General features: G+C 54.3%; 8 protein-coding genes across 8 annotated transcripts; 3 read left to right on the top strand and 5 right to left on the bottom strand.

Moving 5' to 3' along the window:
• Positions 1–448: 448 nt before the first annotated feature.
• Positions 449–1,210, bottom strand: EsH8_III_000438 (TRAPP subunit TRS31; the record flags this gene model as incomplete). Its single annotated transcript, XM_083262163.1, has 2 exons — positions 449–899; positions 1,005–1,210. 2 exons carry the CDS (start codon positions 1,208–1,210, stop codon positions 449–451), a joined length of 657 nt encoding a protein of 218 aa, XP_083122650.1.
• A 725-nt stretch (positions 1,211–1,935) lies between these two features.
• EsH8_III_000437 (CRAL-TRIO domain-containing protein) lies at positions 1,936–3,089 on the bottom strand (the record flags this gene model as incomplete). Its single annotated transcript, XM_083262162.1, has 2 exons — positions 1,936–2,294; positions 2,390–3,089. 2 exons carry the CDS (start codon positions 3,087–3,089, stop codon positions 1,936–1,938), a joined length of 1,059 nt encoding a protein of 352 aa, XP_083122649.1.
• A 2,147-nt stretch (positions 3,090–5,236) lies between these two features.
• Positions 5,237–6,206, top strand: EsH8_III_000436 (uncharacterized protein; the record flags this gene model as incomplete). The annotated part of the gene is made up of 2 exons (XM_083262161.1): positions 5,237–5,596; positions 5,658–6,206. 2 exons carry the CDS (start codon positions 5,237–5,239, stop codon positions 6,204–6,206), a joined length of 909 nt encoding a protein of 302 aa, XP_083122648.1.
• Positions 6,207–8,971: 2,765 nt separating this feature from the next.
• EsH8_III_000435 (uncharacterized protein) lies at positions 8,972–10,047 on the top strand (the record flags this gene model as incomplete). The annotated part of the gene is made up of 5 exons (XM_083262160.1): positions 8,972–9,293; positions 9,357–9,470; positions 9,543–9,661; positions 9,719–9,911; positions 9,974–10,047. The coding sequence occupies 5 exons, from the start codon at positions 8,972–8,974 to the stop codon at positions 10,045–10,047; spliced, it is 822 nt and encodes a 273-aa protein (XP_083122647.1).
• Positions 10,048–10,217: 170 nt separating this feature from the next.
• EsH8_III_000434 (uncharacterized protein) lies at positions 10,218–12,467 on the bottom strand (the record flags this gene model as incomplete). The annotated part of the gene is made up of 1 exon (XM_083262159.1): positions 10,218–12,467. One exon carries the CDS (start codon positions 12,465–12,467, stop codon positions 10,218–10,220), a length of 2,250 nt encoding a protein of 749 aa, XP_083122646.1.
• A 1,786-nt stretch (positions 12,468–14,253) lies between these two features.
• Positions 14,254–16,335, top strand: EsH8_III_000433 (uncharacterized protein; the record flags this gene model as incomplete). The annotated part of the gene is made up of 4 exons (XM_083262158.1): positions 14,254–14,691; positions 14,764–15,187; positions 15,258–15,407; positions 15,473–16,335. The coding sequence occupies 4 exons, from the start codon at positions 14,254–14,256 to the stop codon at positions 16,333–16,335; spliced, it is 1,875 nt and encodes a 624-aa protein (XP_083122645.1).
• Positions 16,336–16,731: 396 nt separating this feature from the next.
• On the bottom strand, positions 16,732–19,308 carry EsH8_III_000432 (uncharacterized protein; the record flags this gene model as incomplete). The annotated part of the gene is made up of 4 exons (XM_083262157.1): positions 16,732–17,518; positions 17,582–17,990; positions 18,043–18,606; positions 18,654–19,308. The coding sequence occupies 4 exons, from the start codon at positions 19,306–19,308 to the stop codon at positions 16,732–16,734; spliced, it is 2,415 nt and encodes an 804-aa protein (XP_083122644.1).
• Positions 19,309–21,567: 2,259 nt separating this feature from the next.
• EsH8_III_000431 (uncharacterized protein) lies at positions 21,568–23,115 on the bottom strand (the record flags this gene model as incomplete). The annotated part of the gene is made up of 1 exon (XM_083262156.1): positions 21,568–23,115. One exon carries the CDS (start codon positions 23,113–23,115, stop codon positions 21,568–21,570), a length of 1,548 nt encoding a protein of 515 aa, XP_083122643.1.

Raw genomic sequence — 23,115 nt, 5'->3', positions numbered from 1 at the left:
CTACGGATTGATTGTGTTTGGCGTTGAATGGATACCCGGATTTTGATTTGGAGAACGACAGGACGAGTCTATGGGCAGGGGAGAAGGACTTGTGAAAGGGGACTCGGTTCTTGCTGATTACGACACAATAGCGTTTACTGGCATATGCTTAGATCGCTGGCGACACGAGGGAAGCGCGCGAGGCGTCACGGGCCCAGCAGTGTCAATTCACCTTGGGGAAAAACACTCCCTGTCCTTCTTGGCAGCATTGTAAACCGTCATCAATTCTGTTAAAAAGTGTCCGCTCAAATGATATGTAAACCACGCCAAAGGACGTCAATGATGATCAATCTTCCCATCGCCCAAAACGCCGCCCCATGCCCTCACCCATGTAACGCCGCCAATCTCACTCCCCGCGCGCCCATGGCGAGCGGTCACGCCGACCGAGGGGGGGGGGACCGCCCCCTTTTCAGCTCTTGCCCAGGTATCCCTCCCTCTCCAGCACCTCAGGGCGGAACTTGACGAGGAAGACGGTCTTGCCGGGCCACATCTCGTGCTCGTCCTTGGCGGCGATGTTGTGGGCGCTCACGCGGGCGGGGAAGCCGGCGCCGTCGCAGATGCCCTCGACGATGCCCGCGACGTAGGCGGCGCAGTTGAGCTGGGACATCTCGCGCGGCACGCTGATGTAGGCGTTGACGAGGGGCTCGTTGTCGATGATCATGTACTCGTCGGGCTTGGCGGGGTCGGCCGACTTCTCGAGGCGGTCGGCCTGGCGGCCGAAGAGGTGCTGCCAGCACGACTGCTTGATGAAGTGGAGGAGGGCGATGATGGTCTGGGGGCGCACCTGGGTGCGCGGGGGCTCGCGGAAGAGGAGCAGGTCGAGGAGCTTGAGGCCTATCGAGTGGCCTTGGACGTTTAACCTGTATTACCGGCGAAGAGGGGGGGCGGGGTTAGCTTTGGTGTACGGCTTGGGCGGTTTGAGAGAGGAAACATGGACCTGCGATTTGGGAGGGGGGACGGCGTACCTCTGCTCGAGCTCGGCGATTCCTTTGACGTTGCGCTGGGCGTACGAGACCATCTCGCCAAAGAGGTACGCGAAGCTGGCCTGGCTGAGCTCGGCCGTCTTGGTGCGGTTGAGGGGCCGGTGGTAGATGGTCTTCCCGTTGGAGGGGTACCGCAGCCCGGGCGTCTCCTTGCCCGGGATGCTCTTTGTCGTGTGGAGGTTGGCCATTTCTGTTCTTTGCGCGCGCGCGCGTGTGTGTGCGAGGGTATGTGTATGTTTCGCGGGGGGGAGGGGGGGATGTTGTTTTTGGGGTTAGGGAGTCGTTTGGTGGTGGTTCATCTGGCGTGCTTTGTCGAGGGGATATCTGGCTGGGGTGTATGTCCCCGAATAGTCTGCAGCTCGGTGCGCTCGCCGCGGAAAGGGTGACGTTTTTCCTGGGAAAGGCTGCAAGTGTACAGAGTACCGTAGTTTTGGTGGCCAAAGCTGCTGTCGCGGGAGCGGGAGGGTGGTTTCTGGGCGGCGCGATTGGCTCAGCCTTATCGGCGATAACGATAAGAGCTTCCGGCGACATGTCATTTCGGACCTCTCATTCACCCAGCCGGTCTCGCAGCCAGCTGGCTTGATATGGCGAGAAGAACGGACGGTAGCACCAATTGATTAACATTTTCCCATCTAAATGCGGTCGTACCAATAGTGGTTTGCATAGAAACTGGCGAGGGTCACAGGAACCTTTGGGACCGTCAAAATTGCTGGCGTAGCTTTTGTGTGCGAAACCCGCGATTGTTTACCCTTTTTTTTCTTTGCCTGTCTAGTACCGTCTTCCCATTAGTTTGAGCGCCTAGTGCTCTCTCTCTGTCTATGTATGCTACCGAATGTTGAAACATGGGGCTAGAAAACCATCTGCTTCTTTCTAAATACAAAAAAAAAGAAGAAAAAGTTGAAGTCAGGACACATCAGGCGTCCGTCGTCGGCGCAGCAGCAGCGGGAGCAGTAGCAGCAGCAGCAGCAGCATCGGCACCGACGCCCTTCTCGACGGCACCGCCGAGGTAGTCCTCGGACTCGCCGACCAGCTTACCGCCGGCGACCCAGCGGGCCGTCCGGGCATCGCGCTTCTCCGCGCACAGGGCGTTCAGGGCGGGCCAGTAGGCGGAGTGGTCGTACTCGAACTCCAGCTTGCCGTCGCTGAACTCGGTCCAGAGCTGGTCCTCGGCCACGTACTGGCGCATGTCCTCGTTGAACTTGAGCTTGTCCCGCGTCATGGGGTGGATGAAGGGGGTGATGAGGCGGAAGAAGCCGTTCACGACCCAGGGGACTTTATCCCGTTTGGACACGCGTCAGCATATATGCTACTCTAGACTTCCAAGAAATGGGGGGAGGAGGAAGGGGAGGAGGGCAATAATGACATACCATTGATGATGAGTGCCCTGCCGAGGCGCTCCGGGTAATGGGTCTGGAGGATGTGCAGCACTTCGCGGGCCTGGCCGATGCCGGGGGCCGTGTTGGAACGGCTCTTTGACGACTTGAAGTTGATAAGCAGGGCCAGCTTCTCCTGGCCGGCGGGCATGATCTCGATGACGCGCTCGATCATGAAGACGAGATGCTGCACCTGGCGCGGGGAGGGGTCCGTGTTCTGGCGGCCGGGGTTGAGGTAGTGGCACGGCCTGCGCTCCTTGTCGAAGCCCAGGATGATCTGCTTGCCCGTCTCGTTCTCGGGCGAGATGTCGTCCGGGGTGAGGCCCTCGACGCCGTACTCGCGGCGCCAGGCCAGGGTCTCGAGGACGCGCTTCTCGGACTCGCTGGGCTTCCAGTTGGTGGCGCGCAGGTAGCGGAGCAGGCACTCGCGCGTGAGCCACTGGCGCTCGGCGTCGGTCAGGGGGCCGGACTTGTCGGCGTGGGCGGCGGCGCACTTGACCTCGGTCCAGGAGCGGGCCTGGGAGAGGAGGCCGTCGTACTTGGACTGCTGGTCCGGGGTCAGGGCCGGGGCGGGCGGGGTGGAGGAGCCCGGGGCCGGCGAGGCGATGGGCGTCTTGCGCGGGCCCGTTGCGGCGACATCGGCCTTCTCTGGGAGACCGGCGACGGCCGGGGTTTGATCGGCGACGGAGGCCATGGCGGGCGAACTTAGATGGCCTCGGAGACGAGCGATCCGCGACGTTTAACTTTTTTTCTTCTCTTTTCTCCTTGTTTTGGCAGACGGGGTATGTCTTGTGGATGATCCGTGTGGCCGCAAGGGGTCTAGGAGGATCAGATGTCTGACTTGACGAAAGGGGGATGTGCGGGGGGTGTAGGGGGGGAGGGGGCGTGAGGTTGCAAAAGAATGTTACGTTTGAGTGTGTGAACTGAGCCGAGCCGATGGGAAGAAAAGGGGAGGGCAGGAAAGGTTGAGTCGTGGCCAATACTCACACCGCTAGAGTGCACCCCGATGGCTTACGCGGTACCTATTTTGCGGCGAGATTAGATGAAATGAAATGGGATGAGCCCATACCGGAAAGCCCAGTTCCGGCCGGTAGTGTCCTCCCCAAGGAACCCAAACGACCCAAAAGCGCCCCGAAAAACCGGCGATCCACCAGGTTGGGTGGAAATCACAGCGAGAGTATGGAGCCCTTGGCTGGGGAATGCGGAATGCACATTGCAGCCGTACATTCCCCGTCTTTTTTTTTCTCTCGTGTTGTCACAGCTGCAATGCCGTTGAGCTGCGCATCTTTTCATCTTCACTTGCAGACGTAGGCACTGGCACTAAGCTGTTCGGGCGATGCGATGCGTGCCTGTTTTTCAAGATTCGAGTGCCCTTGTTCGCCGCCACTGCCGCTGTCAGCAAGACCCCGGGCTGGACCTGGACCGGGTTGAGCTGTGCCCGGTTCCAATGATGCTGTTTGAAGGGTCGGTACGCCGCGGACATTCTGCCAATTGATCAATTAATTATGTTGCGCACCGTCCGTACGGACAAAAAAAGATGCAAGATCCGTGAGCGGCGAGGCAGGTTACGTACGGTACGGCACGGTACGTACCTCGGCCACTGCCCAATACCCAATGCCAATCGCTTCCCATCTGCCTCAGCTTTCTCTCCAACAAACGCCAAAAACACGCCGGTGGTGGGTTCACGCGGAGACGTCCCTACTTTGAAACCTCGGATCTTCATCAACCTTCAAGACACTGCTGCCCTTCCGACGGCGGGCCCGGTCCTTCCTGTCTCCGCCGAGTCATGTCAAATGTCTACTGTCACCAAGTTCCAAACCATGGGATCCAGGATACCGAGTGTCATCGAGTGTCACTTTTCCGCCTTCCATCATCCCATGCCGTCCGCAGCCATGGGTTGACAGCCAGCAGCGGATACACCGCAGTGGGCCGTCGCCGATGATGAGGCTTCGAGCAAAGACAGGACATGTCCACCAAGAAGGAGTCGCATACTGATCGTCTTGGTTGGGCCGAACAAGACTAGCTCTGTCGCTCCCGAGCTAGCCATATCCGCTGTGCCGTCGCGTGGCCAGCATTGCTTAATCGGGCGATGCACACCATGACGGCGCATCCCTCGCTGGGCCGGCCGCTCGGCCTTCCGTGTCCGTGGCTGATCACGCTGCTCTTCCCAGCCGTCCGGATCCCTCATCATCCGAGCCTGTGGCTGCAGCTGAGCGTCTGGCTTCTCTGCCCTCCGAACACCTGGGCCGCCTGTCAATGTGTCACTCTCCATCCCCATCCGTCTCTTCCCTTACTCGGTTCTTCGTTTCCGAGCCCTTCGGATCGCCTGTCCAACCCAGCTATTATTTCCCGTCGGATCCTCGACAAACCATGAACGCATCCCATCCGTGCGGGGATGAGTCGTCCTCCCAGATGCCTCTATAGAGGTAGTCCCGCCCACACCGTCTCCATCACCGCCGTCACCATCCGTTCATATCCTGGTTGCTGACCATTCCCGACAATCTCGACATCTCGGGAGAGCCCTGCAGAACCACTCCGTCACCCCCCACGAACTCCGCCCTGGGCCGCCGGGAAGTTGGGAGTCCACCAGTGATCGACGCGGCTCCTGTTGTTGAAAAAGCCTGGGCCGCAACCTCGAGAACATCCTCCCGGATCGACCGCTGGGGTTGAGCTTATTGCATCCGGATGTTTCACCGCCCGTCTCTCTAACTCTCTCTCGAACAGCTTCTTGCCTAGAGTTATTAAAAGATGGTCACCCTTCTCTCTTCGTTCTGGCCTTGCCCGAATCTGCACACCGTCTCTCTTTCGTCATCACTGGATAGCCTTTGTTCCTGGTACAACATGTCGCTCTCTACCTACCTCGTTCAAGCGTCCATTGCGACCTTGTTGGTCATCTTTGGAGTCCAGATGCAGACAACTGCCGCCCAAGCAATACTGCCCACACAAGCCAGCGTGGACCAGCCGAACCCCATCTTCAGCCAGTACCCGAACAACGCAACGGGCGTCTTGAACGTCACCATGGCCATAATGCCCATCCCAATGGCCACGGCACGCCAACTTATTCCCCAGCAATACGGGATCCTCGAGAGCGCCTACAGGGCACTCATGCCAGACTTCCCCGCCGGCATGTACCCTGTTGTCGTCCAGGCCGGCCACGACCATGACATCCGATTCCAAAACTTCGGGATCCCCGATTTCAGTGTAAGTCCTACCTGGAATATGCCACTCACTCGACGAAACCGACTGACAATTTTGACCATAGAAAGCTGGTTTCGAGTTCCCGTTTCTGGATCTGCTTGGCGACGGCATGTCTTCTTTCCGATGGGCCCCCGCACAGTTAATTTCGGCCGCCAATACTGCCGCTGTCGTCGGCTCCGAGGCGTACGGAACAGAGGTCCACCCCGCCACATTTGGCCCCGAAAACGATGCCTACGCGGCCCTTCCTCAAAGCGGCGCCACGTACTTTAACGGTTCGGCGGGTGCCACGTACGTCTCTCTCGAGATGCGAAGAACGACCGGAGAGCAGCCATCCCCATACTCGCTGGCCATGTTTGATACCATCATCAACCAACCAATCTTCGCCAACGGCTCGACCTGCGACCAGCAGATTCGCTTGTTCAATACCACCTTGACCAAAGGAGCCTTTGAGCCGGTCCCCGTGCGTGCAACTGTCAAGTCCAACCTCGGCCCGTTCAATACCGACGCATGTTTCTCCGACGCGGCTGGCTTCCAGGCCGCAACCGCCTTCATCGAAAACAACTACCTTCCTTGCGAAATGTTTAGAGGATATAACCCTGTTAAGACCGCTTGATACCCCAAATGTTGCATCGTAATGTTTTCATTGTTTATTTTTCCGCCTTTTTTTCTTTTCTTGGTGGCCTGGCTGGAGCCGACTGGAAGCCCGCTCTCTCACGATCTGATGACGGCATGACGTATATATTTTTTGTAGTTTGGACCGGCCGCAGCTCCGAGTCCCGTGGATATAATATACCAAGCGTGCGCCTCTTGGCGCCGCAATCCTTCCTTGTCTGATAACTCGAACCCAAGACCCATTGCGCATATGGATGAAGTGACTGGTCCGGCAACTTCCACGAGGAAGAATACCGTTATACCAATGTTCTTGTGAATACGATGTCCTGTTGGCATGAGGCTCACACCAGGCAAATATCCCGGGCGACTGTAGGCGTTGTTTTTGTTCTCAAACGAGATGGTCTCCGTTCTACAGGCCTTGGTCCTCGCGGAACTTTGGCGGGAACCCCTGGCCATTTCCTGCGGGGGAGACGAGACGGCACGGAAGGGAGACGAGCCGTTTTGACGAAAAAGAAAAGGCCCAGTCTCGCAGCGGGGCGTTGTTGGCGAAATCACGGGGCCGGCCGGGTTCGACCTAGCAGTAAGGGGTTCGGGCGGGCATGGCCTGGAGGCCGGCGACGGAAGCAGTTAAAATGTTTTTGACCACGCCGGCAATTCCCCGTCCCTCTTTTCCCTCCCTCCCTCCAACCAATACAGTTATAGATTGGTATCAGGCCCCATCCTACGCAGATCCGGCTCGCAGTCGTTGCTCCCGTCTGAAAGGGAGGGTCGGGAATAGCATGGGCCATGCTGCTTGTTCTCTCTGCTGGTTGACGGCAACCTGGCGTGGCCCATGGAGTTGAGACTGTCGCAAGGCGACGAGGTGGCCCTGGAAAAGTTGCCTGTAGTATGCCATTTGGGAGCACACAAGATTCGGTAAGGGGTTGCCAGTCGACTCGATGCCTTTTCGCCCTTGCCGTTCCCCAAAAGTTCTTGTCGTTCCCTTGTATTCCCCGTATCTTGCCGAAGAACGGGTATAGGGACATATCGTGGACTCGCAGATGGGGGAAACTCCCGATTCTGATCACCGTCCACGGCTAGCCTGGGAATAGCTTGTCTTGTCCTGAACGATGCGCCGTCGACGAGGAAATGCAGCGACGACAACCTCAGTAGAGACAACCCGTAGTTCACAAATGATGTAAAGATAAGAATACAAGCGAATATGAGACTATGACTGGTCCTCGATGGTGATTGCAATTTTCTAAAGTTGTAGGCAGCTGTTCGTCTGCCAATCTCCCATGACGATGTCAATGTTGGCCACGAAGTTTGCCAGATCACTGAGGGGGCTGGGATAAGTATGTGACCCCCGGCAGCACGATCTGTCATACCATGCATAATTGGTCAAATATAATATGTCTATTGTTGAGACGAGCAGCTTGATGGTGTTTTTGGGAGTGGGGCTTCTATATATGAGTTTTAGGCTGGGTATATTACCAGACAAAGAAAGAAGAAAGCTTGTTGGAAGCGCCTACTTGGCAGTAGATGAATGGATAGTCTAGAGCCCAACTTAGGAATCTAGGCCGGATGATCTCATTATAGCAAATGAGACGACCCCTCTCCAAGACGTATAAGTGAGATGGTGTCCATACCTACGATGAAGGTGCCTTTACTAGGGCATCTTACAGCCAAACACCCCAGCAAAAAGTGCAATACCGAGTTCCCTTCCTGAAATTAAACCAATGACCACGACCCGACCCATGTAACCGTTCTACATAGGTAAGCCGGGGCAGGATCCCCCCTTCGCAAACACGTAGGCATGGTCGCGGGCTAGATCAGGTCGCGGCTGTTGGGGTAGTTGTGCGGAGGAGGTAACCACGAGACAGCAAGCAGCTCTCAACGACATTAACGTGCACTCACTCAGCCACGACAACTTTTGATTCATTCAACATTTGTCAAATGAACCAACTTTCTGCTCGACATCAGGTGAGTGCATGCAGGCCTAGGGTATCGAGACGGGAAGACACAAATAGATGCACAAGGGATGCTATTTTCCTCGAAAAAAAAAGTTACAGGTCATCGGCTTTATTCCATCGCAGTGCAAGGGCATGAAGACACGATCTTTCATCCCAGGGTTGAGTGTTGACGTAGGCGAAGGGGGGGCATAAGACGGCAACTAGAGACGAAGGATCGACGAATGGTGCGCCTCAGAGTGCAACGTCGGACGGGTGGTAAAACGTGACTGGAAACGCCTACGCGGGAGCTGCAACATGGCTGGCGGTTGTTGGCGGGGGCCGCTTGGCGCTTTCTGGATCGCTGAAACATTGCAGCCCTTCCCCTGGCCGCCGCGCCCCCCCAAAAGAGACGGCCCAGGGCCGCAACTCACGGGGGGCGCGACGGGCCCTTGTCCTGAAACTTCAGCCTCAGACTTTCCTGTCGTCGAGATGGGACGAGGTCCCAAAAATGGGACGCTGGCAACGGGACGAAGAGAGAGAGGGGGGGACGGCGGCTGTTGCAGGCTGACAGGGAACCAACAAAAGAACGACAGGTCCGGGTTTGGGATGACACTGCATATGTGCTTTTCTCTGCCATTTCTCTTCGTCTAGGCGCCGGCGCACCATTATCTCTCCAGTTCTCTTCGTTGTTGTTACTGTTGTGTGCAAATTCAATCTTTTTTAATTGTTTCGATTAATTCGAGATCGATATTCTCTTCTCTATCTGCCCTTTGCGCACCTTTAGACGGTTGATCCGTATTTTCATCTTCTCGTGTGTGAAAGAGAACCATCCGCAATGGATATGTCAGAGGCAAAGTACGCAGACCTCAGCCTTGAGGACCACGACCGCGATGACCGGAGCAGCACCGAGGTCGAAGAGTCGTTGATTGGAGGGGACGAAAAGGTGTGCCGTCACTGCCTCACGAGGGACCTTCGCAGAGAGACGCCGGCCGGGAGGAGGAAGAACCGGTGCATGGCCATGCTCAACTCGTCGCGGTGGTTCGTCGACACCATACTGCTGTTCGTCATCCTGGGGCTGCTGGTGAGGGAGCAGATGCAGAAGCCGCCGGTGAACACGTGGGACTTTGGCGGCGACTTGACGGGCGTCAGCGGGAAATGTAAGTGGCCGCCAGCATTGGTTGATTGTTTATGGACCGTCGTCTTCTGACACGCCGGAACAGTCTCGCAGCAGATCAAGACGTTTGCTCCGGATTACGAGGGCAAATACGCGCCCAACGACACTTCAAAGTTCTTCACCGACGAGGTTTTGAACAACTGGAACGAGCTGATGCCGTGTAAGTTCATACCCGCAGAGAAGTGATGAGCGTGACGGAACGATGATGGGGCTGACGCAAGACACTTGTTAGACGGCATGGGATTCCAATGGATCAACGACACGCACAAGTACCACGACCTGCCGACACCCATCGTCTGGCCCGAGAAGACCGTCTTCACCACGTCCATCACGCACCAGCTTCACTGCTTGGTATGGAACCCCCTCTTGGCCTCTCTCCAATGGCTTTCCCCTAACTTTCTCCTCTAGTTCGCAGTCGTCCAGACCTATTCAGGACTCAAGGCCAACCACGACCTCCCCGACGACCACCACTGGCACATGATCCACTGCTTCGCCTACCTGCGGCAGACAATCATGTGCAGCGCCGACATGGCGCTGGAGGGTCTGGAGACGACGTTCCCGGACCACAATGGAGGCTCCGATGGCTGGGATTCCAAGCATGGTAAGTCTACGCATGTCCCATTGATACAAAAGGTCGCCCCCAAAGCTGACTGAAACCCGCAGTATGCAAGGATTACGGCCAGGTCAAGAACTACTTGGAGAGCGTCAGGGCATATGACGACAGAGAAATCTTCTAAGTTAGCGTTAGGCATTTTAGTGGGAGAGAAGAAAGAAACACACAGATATTTAACAAAACTTAATTAACCACTTCGAATGAACATTGCTTCAAATGAACAATGCCACTAGTAACACGGCTAGCCCGACTCATACAGACCCAACCTACTTGTCATTGCCAGAAAACCCGATCTTAGTAGGGGACGCGTGGGTGCTTTTCACGGCGCTCGAGTATGGCCTTGGCCAGCTCGGGGTACCAGCTAGCGAGGTCTGGGTTTCTCAGATGTAATTGCTCGTCCAACTCTTGAACCTGCTCCTCTTTGGTGAGGAGGCTCCATTCAGGGATCTCCGGGTCTGGCAGAGGCGTGCAAAGGCCACAGCCCTGACCGACGTGGCAGTAACACTCGTTCGGATCCAAGCGCCCAGTATGCCCGTACCCCTCCCACCGAGGCGTCTCCATCATCGGCCCCGTCCAGATTAGTCGCTCAAAATCTCGATCCGACCTCCAGATCGACTGCCAGCTCTTATCGCTCATGCCGAAGATGCTGTTGATTTTGTGACTCTTGTAAGTGATCTTGGAGCGTAGCTCCTCCCACACTTCGGTCGGCAAAGTCACGTCGTTCCATCGCCAAGCCCATGTGCCATTGTTCAAGTCTATTGTTATTCTGTAGCCCTCATAACGGTGACAGTAGCCCTTGTAGACCTTCTCGACACAGGCCATGGCCGCAGCGCGCACGGAGAGGTCCGGAAACAGGCGACGGGTCTTCTGGTGGTCCCAATATCTCGGGGACTCGCCGGCGGGCTTGCTAGACCAGGCTCGGACCTCGCCCGAGAGAAACATGGGCGTGCGGGAGGCCTTGATGCGGGAGACGGCCCAGTAGCTGGACTTGAGGAAGCAGCGCGCCTGCTCCTCCGGCATGTCGATGAACTCGCCCAAGAACTTGAGGGGCAAGCTACACAGGACGTGGAAGAACCTGGACATCTCCAGCTCCGGATGCGCTTCCTTGGCGTGGATCCTCCGCGCGGGGTCCACCCGGATCTTCCTCCCCCACGGGGTGAGGCTGACGTGGTCCGACTTGAAGATTGTGCACCGCAGGGCGTCAAACTCGCCGCGGGCGAGGTGCACCGACCTCGCAGACTTGAACCTCTCCAGCTCTTCCCTATCGTCCATCAGCTGCGCGCGGTGGGCGTAGAACTCGCCGTCGGGCCGGATCCCCCACATTGGGTAATCGCTCTCGCCGGTGAGCGGGTCCGTCTCCCACTGCAGGCCGACGGCCTCGGCGTTGGCCTGGATTTCCTGGCCCAGCTGCTCGCAGAGCTCGTCGACGCGCCTCTTCTCGTCGCTGTTGACGGCGCCGTCGACGGCCCGCCTGAAGTCGTCCATCATGTCGCTCACGGCGACGGCGTAGAAGTTGAGCGTCGCCTTGAACGCGCAGGTGACCTCGAGGAAGTCGTCCGTGCACCATCCCCTGAATATCTTCTCGGCGCGGGCCAGCCGGGTCTCGAACGTCTCGCCCGCGGCGCCCTGCACCCTGCCGTCCTCCATCGCGGCGGTCCGGGTCTGCCACCGCGCGCCCCTGGGGAACAGGGGGCGGTTGTAGTAGGCCCGCCGGATGAACTCGAGGCGGAAGAAGGCGCGCTGGAGCCGGGCCCTGGTGTTCTCGTCGATGTCCATGCCCTCGTGGCGGGCGCCGTTGGGGTCGAGCCTGACGTGCCGGGCAAATGCGTAGTGGAAGTTCTGGGGGTCCTCCGTGCCCTGGTCCTCCTCGAGCCACTCGTCGTCGCCGAGCGGATGGGGCATGTTCCGCCGCGGGAGCTCACGGCGGTCCTCCCAGGCAGCTTCCCACGATTCGAAGCTCCCGTACCATTTGCCGGGGGCCGAGCTGGAGGGGACCTGCCCAATGTGTCTGATCAGGCGGTCGACGGTCTTGACCAGTTCGCAGAGGTCGTCGAGGTCCCACTGTCCGCGATCCGTCGGCTTGGGATGCGGCGGGCTTGCTTGGGGAGAACCTGAGTGCATGTTAGCTTGAGAGTCAGTCGGGGAGCCGGAGCCGGAGCCGGAGCCCTCTTCGTCGGCGCGCGGGAAATCCGCCACCGCGCCGGCCTCGTAATCTTGGTCAAAGGCCACCCTGGCGGCCCTGCCCATGCGCAGGCGGCGGTCGACGCAGGCGACGGCATCCCGCCACGCCTCGGGCGCGATCAGACCGCGAAGGATGGGGACCCTGTGCTTCTTGAACACGCGTTGGACGGACGGACTTGCCTTTGCGAGGGTCTCGACGTCCTCCAGCGAGGTTTGCGAGAGGAGTTTCTTGAGGATTGCATCCGGCGAGGTGGTCTCGACGTCAACCGACGCGGGCAAGCCTTGCCCCAGCATCCTGTTGAAGGACAAGGCGGAGAAGAAGTTGAGCATGGCGAGGGAGAATACTGTTTTTTTGCCCTTCATTAACCAGGATTGGATATTGTTTATTTTCTTTCGTTGCAATCAACCCCAGGAGAGCAGGACTAGATGCAGCGCGGCCCAGGCTGGAGTTATAAGGAGGTGACAATCGACACAAGTCATTGTTACGACAAGACCATTTCCCTGGTCTTTGTCAACTTGGTTGTTCTCGGACAAGTTCTAACGACACACGCGGGGAAAGTCGCGGAATACCATCTGAACAATCCCGGGGCGAGAAAAGAAAACCACATACAACAACGACTCTGTCACTGGCGTCGTGCTTTGTGCATAATGGTGCTGACAACGACTGTTTCTGCTCAGAGCCCCACGATGCTATAGTTCAGCTAAAGTTTAAACAGGGCGAACAAGATGAACTGGTTCGTCCCTTTGTTGACAAGACAAAAGCTTCTTGGTCGATGTGTCCGTGCTTGCCCACCAGGCATTGTTAATGACTTGCCTGGTATTGTCCAGGGGCACTGACGACAAGGTGTCTCAACTTGAGGCTCGCGAATGGGGTTGAAAAAAAAAACCCCCTTTGCCAAATCCGCCCAACGATGCCTTGTCTAAGGTGTAGAAAAAATGTCGAGGTCGGCACCATTTCTAATTAAGAAACTTGACTCATTTCGTTCTGGTCACAATGACCGGGATGTTCTGTCTTGTAAATCTTGACCTTGGTGACGAGACCCGCGTAGTCAAAGACAACGGGCTGTCATATTCACTGTAAATGTTTTCGCAAATCTACTTAGCTTAGTCAAGTCTGAAGAAATTACACATTTACCCAGGAAATTCACGATAACGGAGGTTCTGTAAAGGATGCCGCCAAGCTCTGTTCGGCTGGTGCATTAAAGAAGCTCATGATGGTGTCATCCCTCATGGGCTCAGGTTGCATGGGAAAAGTGCAAGGTTCCAGATCCTTTCACATGAGGGGATGCCGATCACTCACAAACCACACCATACAGACCCATCAGTAACACCATAGCCTTGCCCTCTGGAAATGCTTGGAAATGCTTCGACCGGTAGATAAACGAGGTAAACTTTTAACTGGCACTCGGTACTAGATCAAAAATGTCTATTTGTATAACTGATTCCCATGAGTTGTTATTGCCGCTCAACGACTTCTTTGATTTGATTCATTTTGGCTATCCGTCCACCAAATCTGTTCCTGAATCATGACGTCGTCTCCAATGCCCTACCGGTAATCCTGCCCCGAAAGTGGTAACGCTGCTGTGCGACATACCAAAGTCCCAAACAGCGCATTGCTAGAGCCGAGCCGCCGAACACCATCGGAGCTGATAAACATTCTCTGTGCGGCCGAAAAACGTGAGCATTGATGGCCAGGAAAGAGTAATCGGCAGTTTCTAGGTCTTATTATAGCTAGTCGAGGCAAGGCTGCGGCGCAGCAATCGCATGTCTCCAAGATTCCCTGAATTACTTGCTTCTCAATGGCTTATCGCAGACCACGTCGTGTCTTCTCCTGTGGCTGTCTGCGGCGGTGCTCAGTGAGCAGCGAACATGACATCAATCCCTGTCGACGTTTGACCTGGTAGTTGGCTAGCGCGATAGTCGCCCCCTGGCTCGTTGGATCAGGCGGCAGCATTTGCAAAACCGACACCAATGCAGTCCTTATTAAATTAGAGCGCCCGCATGCGCCGCAATTTTGCCGCGCTTGATCAAAATTTGATGTTTCCTGGCTGTTGGCTTTTATCCAGCCTCACGCGCGTCACGCGTTGACCGAAAGTCGTCTTTGAGGACCCGTCCAGTGCTAAGTTGAACCACAATTGCGGCTACGATCATGGACTCGCCAAAAGGCATGGAGACGCACTCCGCGCGATCTTTCGTCCCACTACTATTCGAAGAGGCGCGACCCCTCAAAAAGACTGCACGGTTCAAATGGGAGAAATTCCGACAGCGTCTGTGGGATAAGAGGGCCTGGAAAGAGGCTTCCCTCGCCGCGCTCAGAGATGTCCGAGAGGTTCAATGGATTGGAAGATGTATTTTTGTTTTCGTCATCGGATGGATTCTTACACTTATCTGGCTTCTGGTTCTGTTTGCCCTGGAACTTCCGGTTCTTGGGTATACTTCCTCAACTGCCTGTCACCCAGATGGACAGTTTGATGTCTACCAGGAGGGGTATAATCTCTGGGATGCGTCGGGATTCTTCCAGATAACCCTAGCATGGGGTAGCTTTTCTTTTGCCGATGCCAAAATCATTGACGTTGTGTGGGATGTGGTAAGACCCCCCAGTTCTAATCAAACACAGTCGCGACCAGAAGCGCGCATGGTAACTTTTCAACGTTTTTAGGTGTTTGGACGCGGTGGCCAGGCCCTCCTTGCTTGGATTTCGTGGAGAGTTCTCGCCGACTACACTGCCACTTCCATTCAAGTCAGACCCATCACGTACGAATCCTTCTGGGCAATCTTCCTTCAGGAGCAGCCATCTGTTTACTCGACGTATTACATGATACGCGACTTTACCCGGTCCCGAGGGCTACAGTCTCGAGTCATGATGACCATTACGATCTTCACCGCCGTATTTGTCCTATTGTTTCCCACATTAGGCAGCGCAATGACAGGATACACACCAAACAACGACGCTTTTGTGAAAGCGTACGATGGAACACTGATTCCAATCGATAGTTTCGAGTTGATCGGATATGTAATTCATGATGCCTGGAGAATCAACTTTACGGGAGACTATGCACTCACGTTTCCGGCCGAAGGTCCTTGTGAGTACGCACGAGCTCCTTTAGGCGTCAATCCATCAATGTTCTTCTGGACACAACTAACAGCCAGAAGCCTCAACCCAGAATAGCGCTTATTATGCTCGTATGATGGGTTGCGTGGAGGACAACCCTGACTATGGGGGGCGTTATTCTTTGGACAGCAAATCTGTTTCTGATGCAACGCCGAACCAGCTGTGCTCAATGCATCGAAATGTTTCAAACTGTAAGTATATTAAACCAATTGATCACAGCAGCAAGAAGCAGGACCGCTAATGTGGTTCGCTATAGACGTATCAGATTACGGATTCTACGGACTCGAAGACAAAGAATCCACATGGATGAATCAGACTCTTCCAGCTCCCGTCCTCAATGTATCGGCATTTCGAATGGCAGATCGTTTAGATCTTTATGGCTGGAACTGGACCGACCCGAGAACGAACACGAAGCCGTTTGGCGACGATGCTGAATTCGCATTTGCGGCTTCAAACGGGACTTATTTTATGCCTTACATAAAATCGAATGGCAGCTGCCAGCCCATGAGCGATCCAGAATCTGGCGCCGATTCCGTGCGCGAAACCTACCAATGGGGATTTTCATTTCTCCAGTTATACGTCACCATACTCCTATTGCTTCTGTGGTCCATTGGGCTCGCCTACATGTGGATGAAGGCACGGCTGATCATGAGAACGAGAGGATGCTACGATGTGCCGAGAGGGTTTAAAGGTGTGTTGGAACTAGCAAAGGCGATACGAAAGGAGTTGCAAGAACAGAACGACCCCGATGATCTTTCTTATGATCAGCTTGCCAAGGAAATCCACAAGCGCCTCAAGGGCGGAAACATCGAGCTTGAAAACGTGGATTCCTCAGCGACACACAGCATCTGGCAAGATTTCTTAGCATGGTGCAAGGACGAGAAATGGTGGGCGGGTGCGATAGTAGTCATGCTTGGTCCCTGCATTGGGCTTGCTCTCCAGGCGAACTCCTTTGGCTGGTGGTTGATGGTTCCGATACTTGCCGTTACGATCGCCCTAGTCGTGGGCCGGTCGAACAGGAGTAGAGTGATTCTCACGCTCATCAATTTCATTGTAGGAACGATAGTATTCATTGGGGCGTGGTATGGAACAGAATACCCCGGCGGGAGTTATTATTGAGTCTTTGATCGAAACAAAACATCATAAATTTACGGAAGTGTCACCTTAATGCCATCGTCCACGGTTGCACATACGTGACTCTGAGCTGGTACAGAGACTAAGCAATATATGAAGCCAGGCAGAAATGCCACCATGCTGTTCAGATGCAGCCGAACACTAGTCGTTGGATTGCGCTGTCTACAAAGAGGGGGAAGCACAGCGCGAGCCAGACACATCTGCAGGATGCCAAATGACAATGCTGAATTTCTATTGCCAGATTTCAAAGGCACCTAGGTAGATTAACTCCGACTTATCTCTAAAATGCGACTTTTGGTGTTTGGTATTTCCATTATGTCTCTTTGCTGAGCCCTATAATTCCTCTCTCAGGACCCGCCTTTGGCGTCGCAGGAAGGATAGTTACAAAGCACCTGGACTCGGCGGCAACTCACCCGAGTCCCATTCTTGCGGCTCTGCACCCAGTACAAATTCGAGCAAGCCTCCTTGACTGTTTTCCCCCAAAAGATCCTCATGGGTAACCCAGCTTTTGTTCCACTCCTTCCCGTTGACCTTAAGGCTCTGGACATAGGGGCCTTGCTCGAGTCCGGTGGCAGTGATCCGCAAAATGCTACCGGCCTTGCCCAGCTGGATGCTGACATCCTCGAACCGGGGTGACAGAACGAGGTAAACAGGCTGAGTGACAACCGGGTACAATCCTAACATGTTCCACACGAGCCAGCTGCTCATACTTCCCGCGTCATCGTTGCCTGGGATGCCGCTCGCCCCGACGTGATAGTAGTCGTCAACAACAGACTTGCTTCTCATGACACTTTTCCACTGCTTGCGTCCTATGTAGTTGTATAGGAATGGCGTCATGAAGCTGGGCTCGTTACCGGGGTTGTATATCATGCTTCCTATGCCGTTGTTTCCCTGGTCCTGCTCGGCTAAGCCGTGAATAAAGCTGGTGTCCAGTCGGCTTTCGAATTTGACAGGCCCACCCATCAAGGATATGAGCGTGGACATGTCGTGTGGCGCGGTGAAACTGTACTCCCACGGAGTACCCTCGTAAGAAATGGCCTGCCAATTGCATTCTCCGCATTCGAGCGGGCTATAACCCGGGAGGACTGAGCCATTGGGTTGCAAAGGGGCGAGGAAGCCGGTAAAATTCAGAGCGGTAGCGTCCTTGAGCCAGATCTTTTGCCATCCACTGTTTTTGTGAGTAGTGGCTCTAAAAAGAGGAAGCAATAGGGAAGAGGGAATGAGATCTTACGTTGAGCGGTTCAAGTAGGTTGCGGCTTCATCTGGAGCCTCACCCCTGGCGATTTGGGACACGGCAAAGTCGTTCAACGAATACTCCACGGTCTTGCTGACACTTCTGCCATAGTTGACAGTCACGTAACCGTACTTCTTCCAATCGTCGAGAGCAGACCTGCCCTCCTTGGTACTTCCTGTTGGGTCATTGAAATCGAAGTTGTTGTACGGCTGCAATTCTGCGTTGGTGCGCACGGCAGCATACCCATCGGCCCAGTCAATAAGCCCGTCAACATCGAGATTTTTCACATAAGCGTCGGCGAGAACGTTGTCGGAGTTGGAGCCACCTTGGACCCGGCCGTTGTGGTTGTGGCTGCGACCCTCGGGCAAGAAACGTTCGTGTCGCCAGATGTCGATCATGGCTCGGACTAGGTGCTGTGAGATAATGCAATTGTGAACGTGTTGGATATCAGGACTCACTCATATCGACTTGCCGGCTAGGAAGAATCAGAGAGATAAGTGCATGGGTGCAGCGGAAGGTGTCCCATAGCGTATAAAAGTCATCGTAGTATGGCTCTGTAGACTCCCAATGGGGGTTCTCACCCGTGCGGTCGGAGGGCATAAGGTGTGAGTGGTAAAGTCCAGTATAAAACATTTCCAGCTGCGTCTGATTCTGGCTCTTTATGTCGATCTTGGAGAGCACCTCATCGTTCCATGCAGCTTTCGCCTCGGAAACGGTCGTGTTCAAGTCCCAGTGGGGAATTTCGTCTTTGACGAACTGACAAGCCTTTTCAGCCGAGATCCATGATACGCCCACTTTAGAAGTCAGAGTTGATGTGCTTGATGGGAACGAAAACAGGCCCCCGATGCGATCGGCGTATTGGTACCCATCGACGCCGGCACGAATTGATGTACCGTTGTTGAAGAACGGCTTGACATCTGTCGTGTTGGGCCAATATGGGTCCGTGTAGATACCAGAGAATAGAGCGACATCATCGGGCACACTGTCAAAGTGTCCGCAGAAGTAGACCTTGAAGTCGCCGCCTAGGAGTGTCAGCCGTGGTACTCGCCTTCGAAACGCAGTAACTCACCAAGAGACCACCCTTCCCTGTAGACGCCGTATCCAGAGTACCAGGAACCATCGTCACTGCGCTCCAGCTGACCATTGCTATACCACTGTGACTCCTTACCACGAGTCGGTAGATAGTGGCTCAGATCGACGAGGACATGACGGCCCGCGTCGCTGGGAAACTCATACTTGATGATGCCGACGTGCATTGAGGCGCTCATCTCCGCAGTGACACCATTCTCCAGTGACGTTTTGTAGTATCCGACCTCCGCAACATCATGTCCGACCCTCGGTTGCATGTAAGTCAGGTTGTCCAATAGATTTACCCCTTCCAGAGTCGTAAGAGGCATCTGCGGAATCAGGCCATACGTAGGGGCACCTCCGGTACCACTGACATGCAACATGGAAATGGCGGTAACGTTGCCTTCAACAGTGTAGCCCGCGTTGGCTTGATACCTGGTGTCCCATCTGGTGGTATCGATACCGATCTTGACGCCGCCAAAGGGCAGCGTGGCTCCGGGGAAGACATTACCACCTTGGTAGGATGACCCGGCAGTAGGGCCTTCAGTACCAAGGAAAGGATCGACGTGTGGTGTGTAGTCCTTGGCCTCTGTAAGTGCGGATAGTCCAGCCACTACGGCGCTGAAGCCGACGGTGACCTTGCGAAGCACCCCCATGATATCAGACTTGACTTCTCGTTTGGATGCAACAAAGCCGAGAGCTACCCAACTCGCCTGGGTTCGGGCGGCTTCTTTTTATGCATACGAGTCGCATGTCTTTTTGGCAGGTAGCAATGATCCAAAGCTTCGGATCCGGGATGGTTGATCGACAACCTTGGAAGTTGCCAATATCCACTTTCCCCGCATATAACGAAGGGCATGATGTGGAACCACCGGCAAACGATACTTGGATTGGTTAAGAAGCCGACATCGTTAAATTGATAGAATGAGTTCTTGCGTCCCCTCTCCTTGGCGGCCCCGCCATTCCTTGGGGGTTGTTTTGTTGATTGCCCCGTTGGTTTTCCGTTGTGTGAGGTCATAAGAACCTGGCCAACAGGCTGGGCCATAAACAGAGACGAAGAATAGCTTGATTTACCTGCTAGTATACGTCGCTGCTTTTCGAATGAAATCGAATCGGCCAGACACCGACGGTCAACAAATCATCTCATGGCCTGGGGGAATTGTTCTAGGTTTACGGTTAAATAGCTAGAGCAAACACTGAGTTTATCCACGGACCCGCCTTTATGGATCACCGCCGGTGCCGGAGCCCGCTTCACCAATGGGCTCCCCCCCTTGTCCCGGCATAACTTCACGTGCTCTGTCTTGTAAAGAAGAGGGGTCAACAATATTTCCCATTTCTCAATTATGCTTATGAGTAGTGACTTCATACGAGCATTAGCATGTTGTTATTATTTATTACTCGCGATCATGTGCTAGACCGAAATATCCAAGAGGTACTTGGATACGTCATTAGCGTGCAATCAGGGGTGTCTAAACACCACGGAGCTGCTCTGAAAAATTTAGGTTGAGCAAAGTCAATCGCCGCCATATCCTCTCATCGATGTTTTTCTACCAGTATCATTAATTCTCTAGCTGGCTGCTATTTCTACTACATTGGCTTTAACATTCTGCGACTTCTCCTTCACTAATTACGTGGAGGTTTTCGACATCCCAAAAGAGATCTCAAGATTCGTTACGGGAGAAAACGTATGGCGGAGTTGTTTAACTATGAATGAGTTGATCAATAACGTCAAATTCTTGAAGTTGATGTACTTGCTAGGTATGGCGCTATTCTCAATGTTTGAGGACAGCGCCAGCTGGCTTGCAATATATAAACTGACCGACCTTCTCAGCCATTGTCTGAGTCCCGGGGGTGGTTAGTGGGCGCATAGGAGAGTATCGTCCGCAATTTCGAGTATCTTTCTAAAACAAATTCCATCATAGGGTCGACTCTTTTTGGCCTCATCTACTACATGTCAATTGCAATAATGGCCAATTTCTCAGCCATGCAAAGGTCGGTTGCTTGTCTAAGTTGTTTCGCAGCCACTATGTTCCTATTCCTCTCTTAACATTTCCGGAAAGTTGTTGTTACAGCCAGCTGTCGAACAGTGGCGTGGCTGCTAGCAGAAAATTGATTGCGAAGGAATTATGGAGGATGCCTAGCCGTCTATCTGTGGTTGCTTGATCCCGTTACAAGTTATTTTCCCCAATTAATGATGTTACAACTCATCAACAACTGGTGTTAGGTACGCCCAAGTAATATTTCAAACTGGAGTAGTTCCAATTAGTTCACAATAATAAATCATGCTGTGTCATTCCCTCTTCAATGATTTTTACATTGGTTAAACGCCATTTCTGTATAGGCCAGGTGCTGGATATCTCCTGCTTCATGTTTCCAGTAGGGGCTGGACTGCATAGGCCACCACTCATCCCTGCTCTATATAGGACGGGTGCCCCTTTTTTATACCGATCTGCTTTGGCCAGAGCGATCAGATGTTACAGGGATTAGTGCATTGACGTCAGTTAGAAGTTGCTTTCAATGGCAGGTCAAACAGGTTCAAAACACAGACACCACCAGGAAAGGATGCCATAACTGAAGACGGCCAGAGAGCTTTGCATCAGGGCTTTAAACGGAGTCTCAACGACGGAACTGATCCTTAGGGTTAGTATACGGTGAAGAGTTGGCTTTAACACCAATCTGGAAAGTGCTATCAACAGCATCATGCTCGGCTACTCACCCGATCACCGTGTATCATTCAGTCAACCATAGTGAAAGTAGTCACTCAGCTAAACAGCCGAGTGAAGGAATTGCATCTCAGGAACCAGTCGTAAAGCTATTAAGCTTGATCACAGCCTGAACCATAAAACTACGTTGAAGCTGGAATCGTTCATTCATGCCTCAAGAAGTGAATTATCATTACTCGTCTATCAAATGCGCTAAATAGGAGATGTATGTCCATTTGCCCTCATGCTGTTTGTCCGTGTACTAGTTGGCGACACGAGATCACTGAAACCTGAAGTCTGCTTTCGTAATGTTGCAGGACTCGGTGCCCACATCTCACTGCGTCCGGTATTGTTCCGTGTGAGGGGAGGCGGCGGAGCGACGCCCTGTGGATTTGGCGATGTGTCTGCAAGTTCGTAGCTCTCAGCTGGGTCTTCAAACTGTGTATAATAAAGAGCGTTTTCTCCTTGTATGGAGTTCATACGAGGCCACTCCGACTTATATGCTGGAGCGGGCTCTGCGAGTTCTGCCCGCTGTTGTTGTCGGGGTTGTTGCCCGGGATCGCCTTCGAGCTCCATATGGGCGCCGGGGTTTGCGTGATTCACGCTGTGGTAACCTGCGAACCTCGTGGTCGACGATTTGGAGTCGGGTGCATCGCGTTTCTCGGAACGAGGGATGGACCTGGGAGCGCCTGCAAATTGGGGCTTGGGGTTTCGCTTGCGGTTCTTCAGCCAGAACCAAAGCCCAATGAAGAAAATAACGGCGGCGCCAATAGCCACCGGCACACCCACTTTGAGTCCCAACGCTGCCTTGCCGCTGCTGCTGCTAGTTGAGGTGCCGTTGCATGATGAAGTGATGTGATCCGGCAGGGTCCCGTTGGCGACTTGTGGACTAAGCCAGAACTTAGCCGCTTCGTAATCAACGTGGAGGTAGTTTTGCGAAAGGAAGACACCGCCCAAAATGGGAATGTTATCCCCCAGATCGCTCAGTCCGGAGGCGACAGTAGTGCTGAGCCTAGTGTTGTTCAAAACAGCATATCTTCCGCGCGAGTCGGTGCCACGCACATGGCCAACGAGCTCGTAGTGCGGGATGACGGTTGTATAACCGTTAGATAACTTGATGGTCAGAGAGCCGAGCAGCGGCTCGCGGTCCATGGGAAAGTCTGAGTCGGCAAAGGCTAGGCCGTCAGATTTGGTATGGTTGGCGAGACTCTGAAACTTGGAAAACATGGCCTGCGTCAGCGTGAAGCTATTTTGTACGGTGTCGATACACGCAGCCACTCTGATGCCCGGGTCGAAAAGGGAATGATCTCCATCCTTGTTGGTCAGGATGATGTCGGACACAAGCACCTGCAGAGGGCAAGGTACCGGAGCACCAGCCCCCCACATGGCAAACTCGGCCTTCTTCGATTCGTTGAAGCGCGCTTCGTTGTAGCCGCCGAAGATGATTTGACCGTCACGGGGATGCAGTTCGGATGTAGAACCGTAGTCTAGACTGAAACTCGAGGTCGGCGCCAACTTGTTTCTTACAAAACTTTCGAGGGTCGAGGAGTCGGGACCGAGTGCTACTGCACTCTTGTTCATCGAATCGTAGTCTGCCCAGACCTCGAACGGATAGCCGTAAGCGACGGCCGGCCCGTCAGTAAAATTCGCGGCATCGTATCCATGGAGCACTGTTGTTTCGCCGTCATCTGGTTGTGCATCGACTGTTCTGTTGAGATGGTTAGTATGCAGGAAGAAGCCTTTTGGCTCGTGTAGTGTCAT

This window comes from Colletotrichum jinshuiense, chromosome 3, assembly GCF_051148585.1.
Source record: "Colletotrichum jinshuiense chromosome 3, complete sequence".
Classification (NCBI taxonomy): domain Eukaryota; kingdom Fungi; phylum Ascomycota; class Sordariomycetes; order Glomerellales; family Glomerellaceae; genus Colletotrichum; species Colletotrichum jinshuiense.
This window is presented reverse-complemented; position numbering and strand designations above follow the sequence as displayed.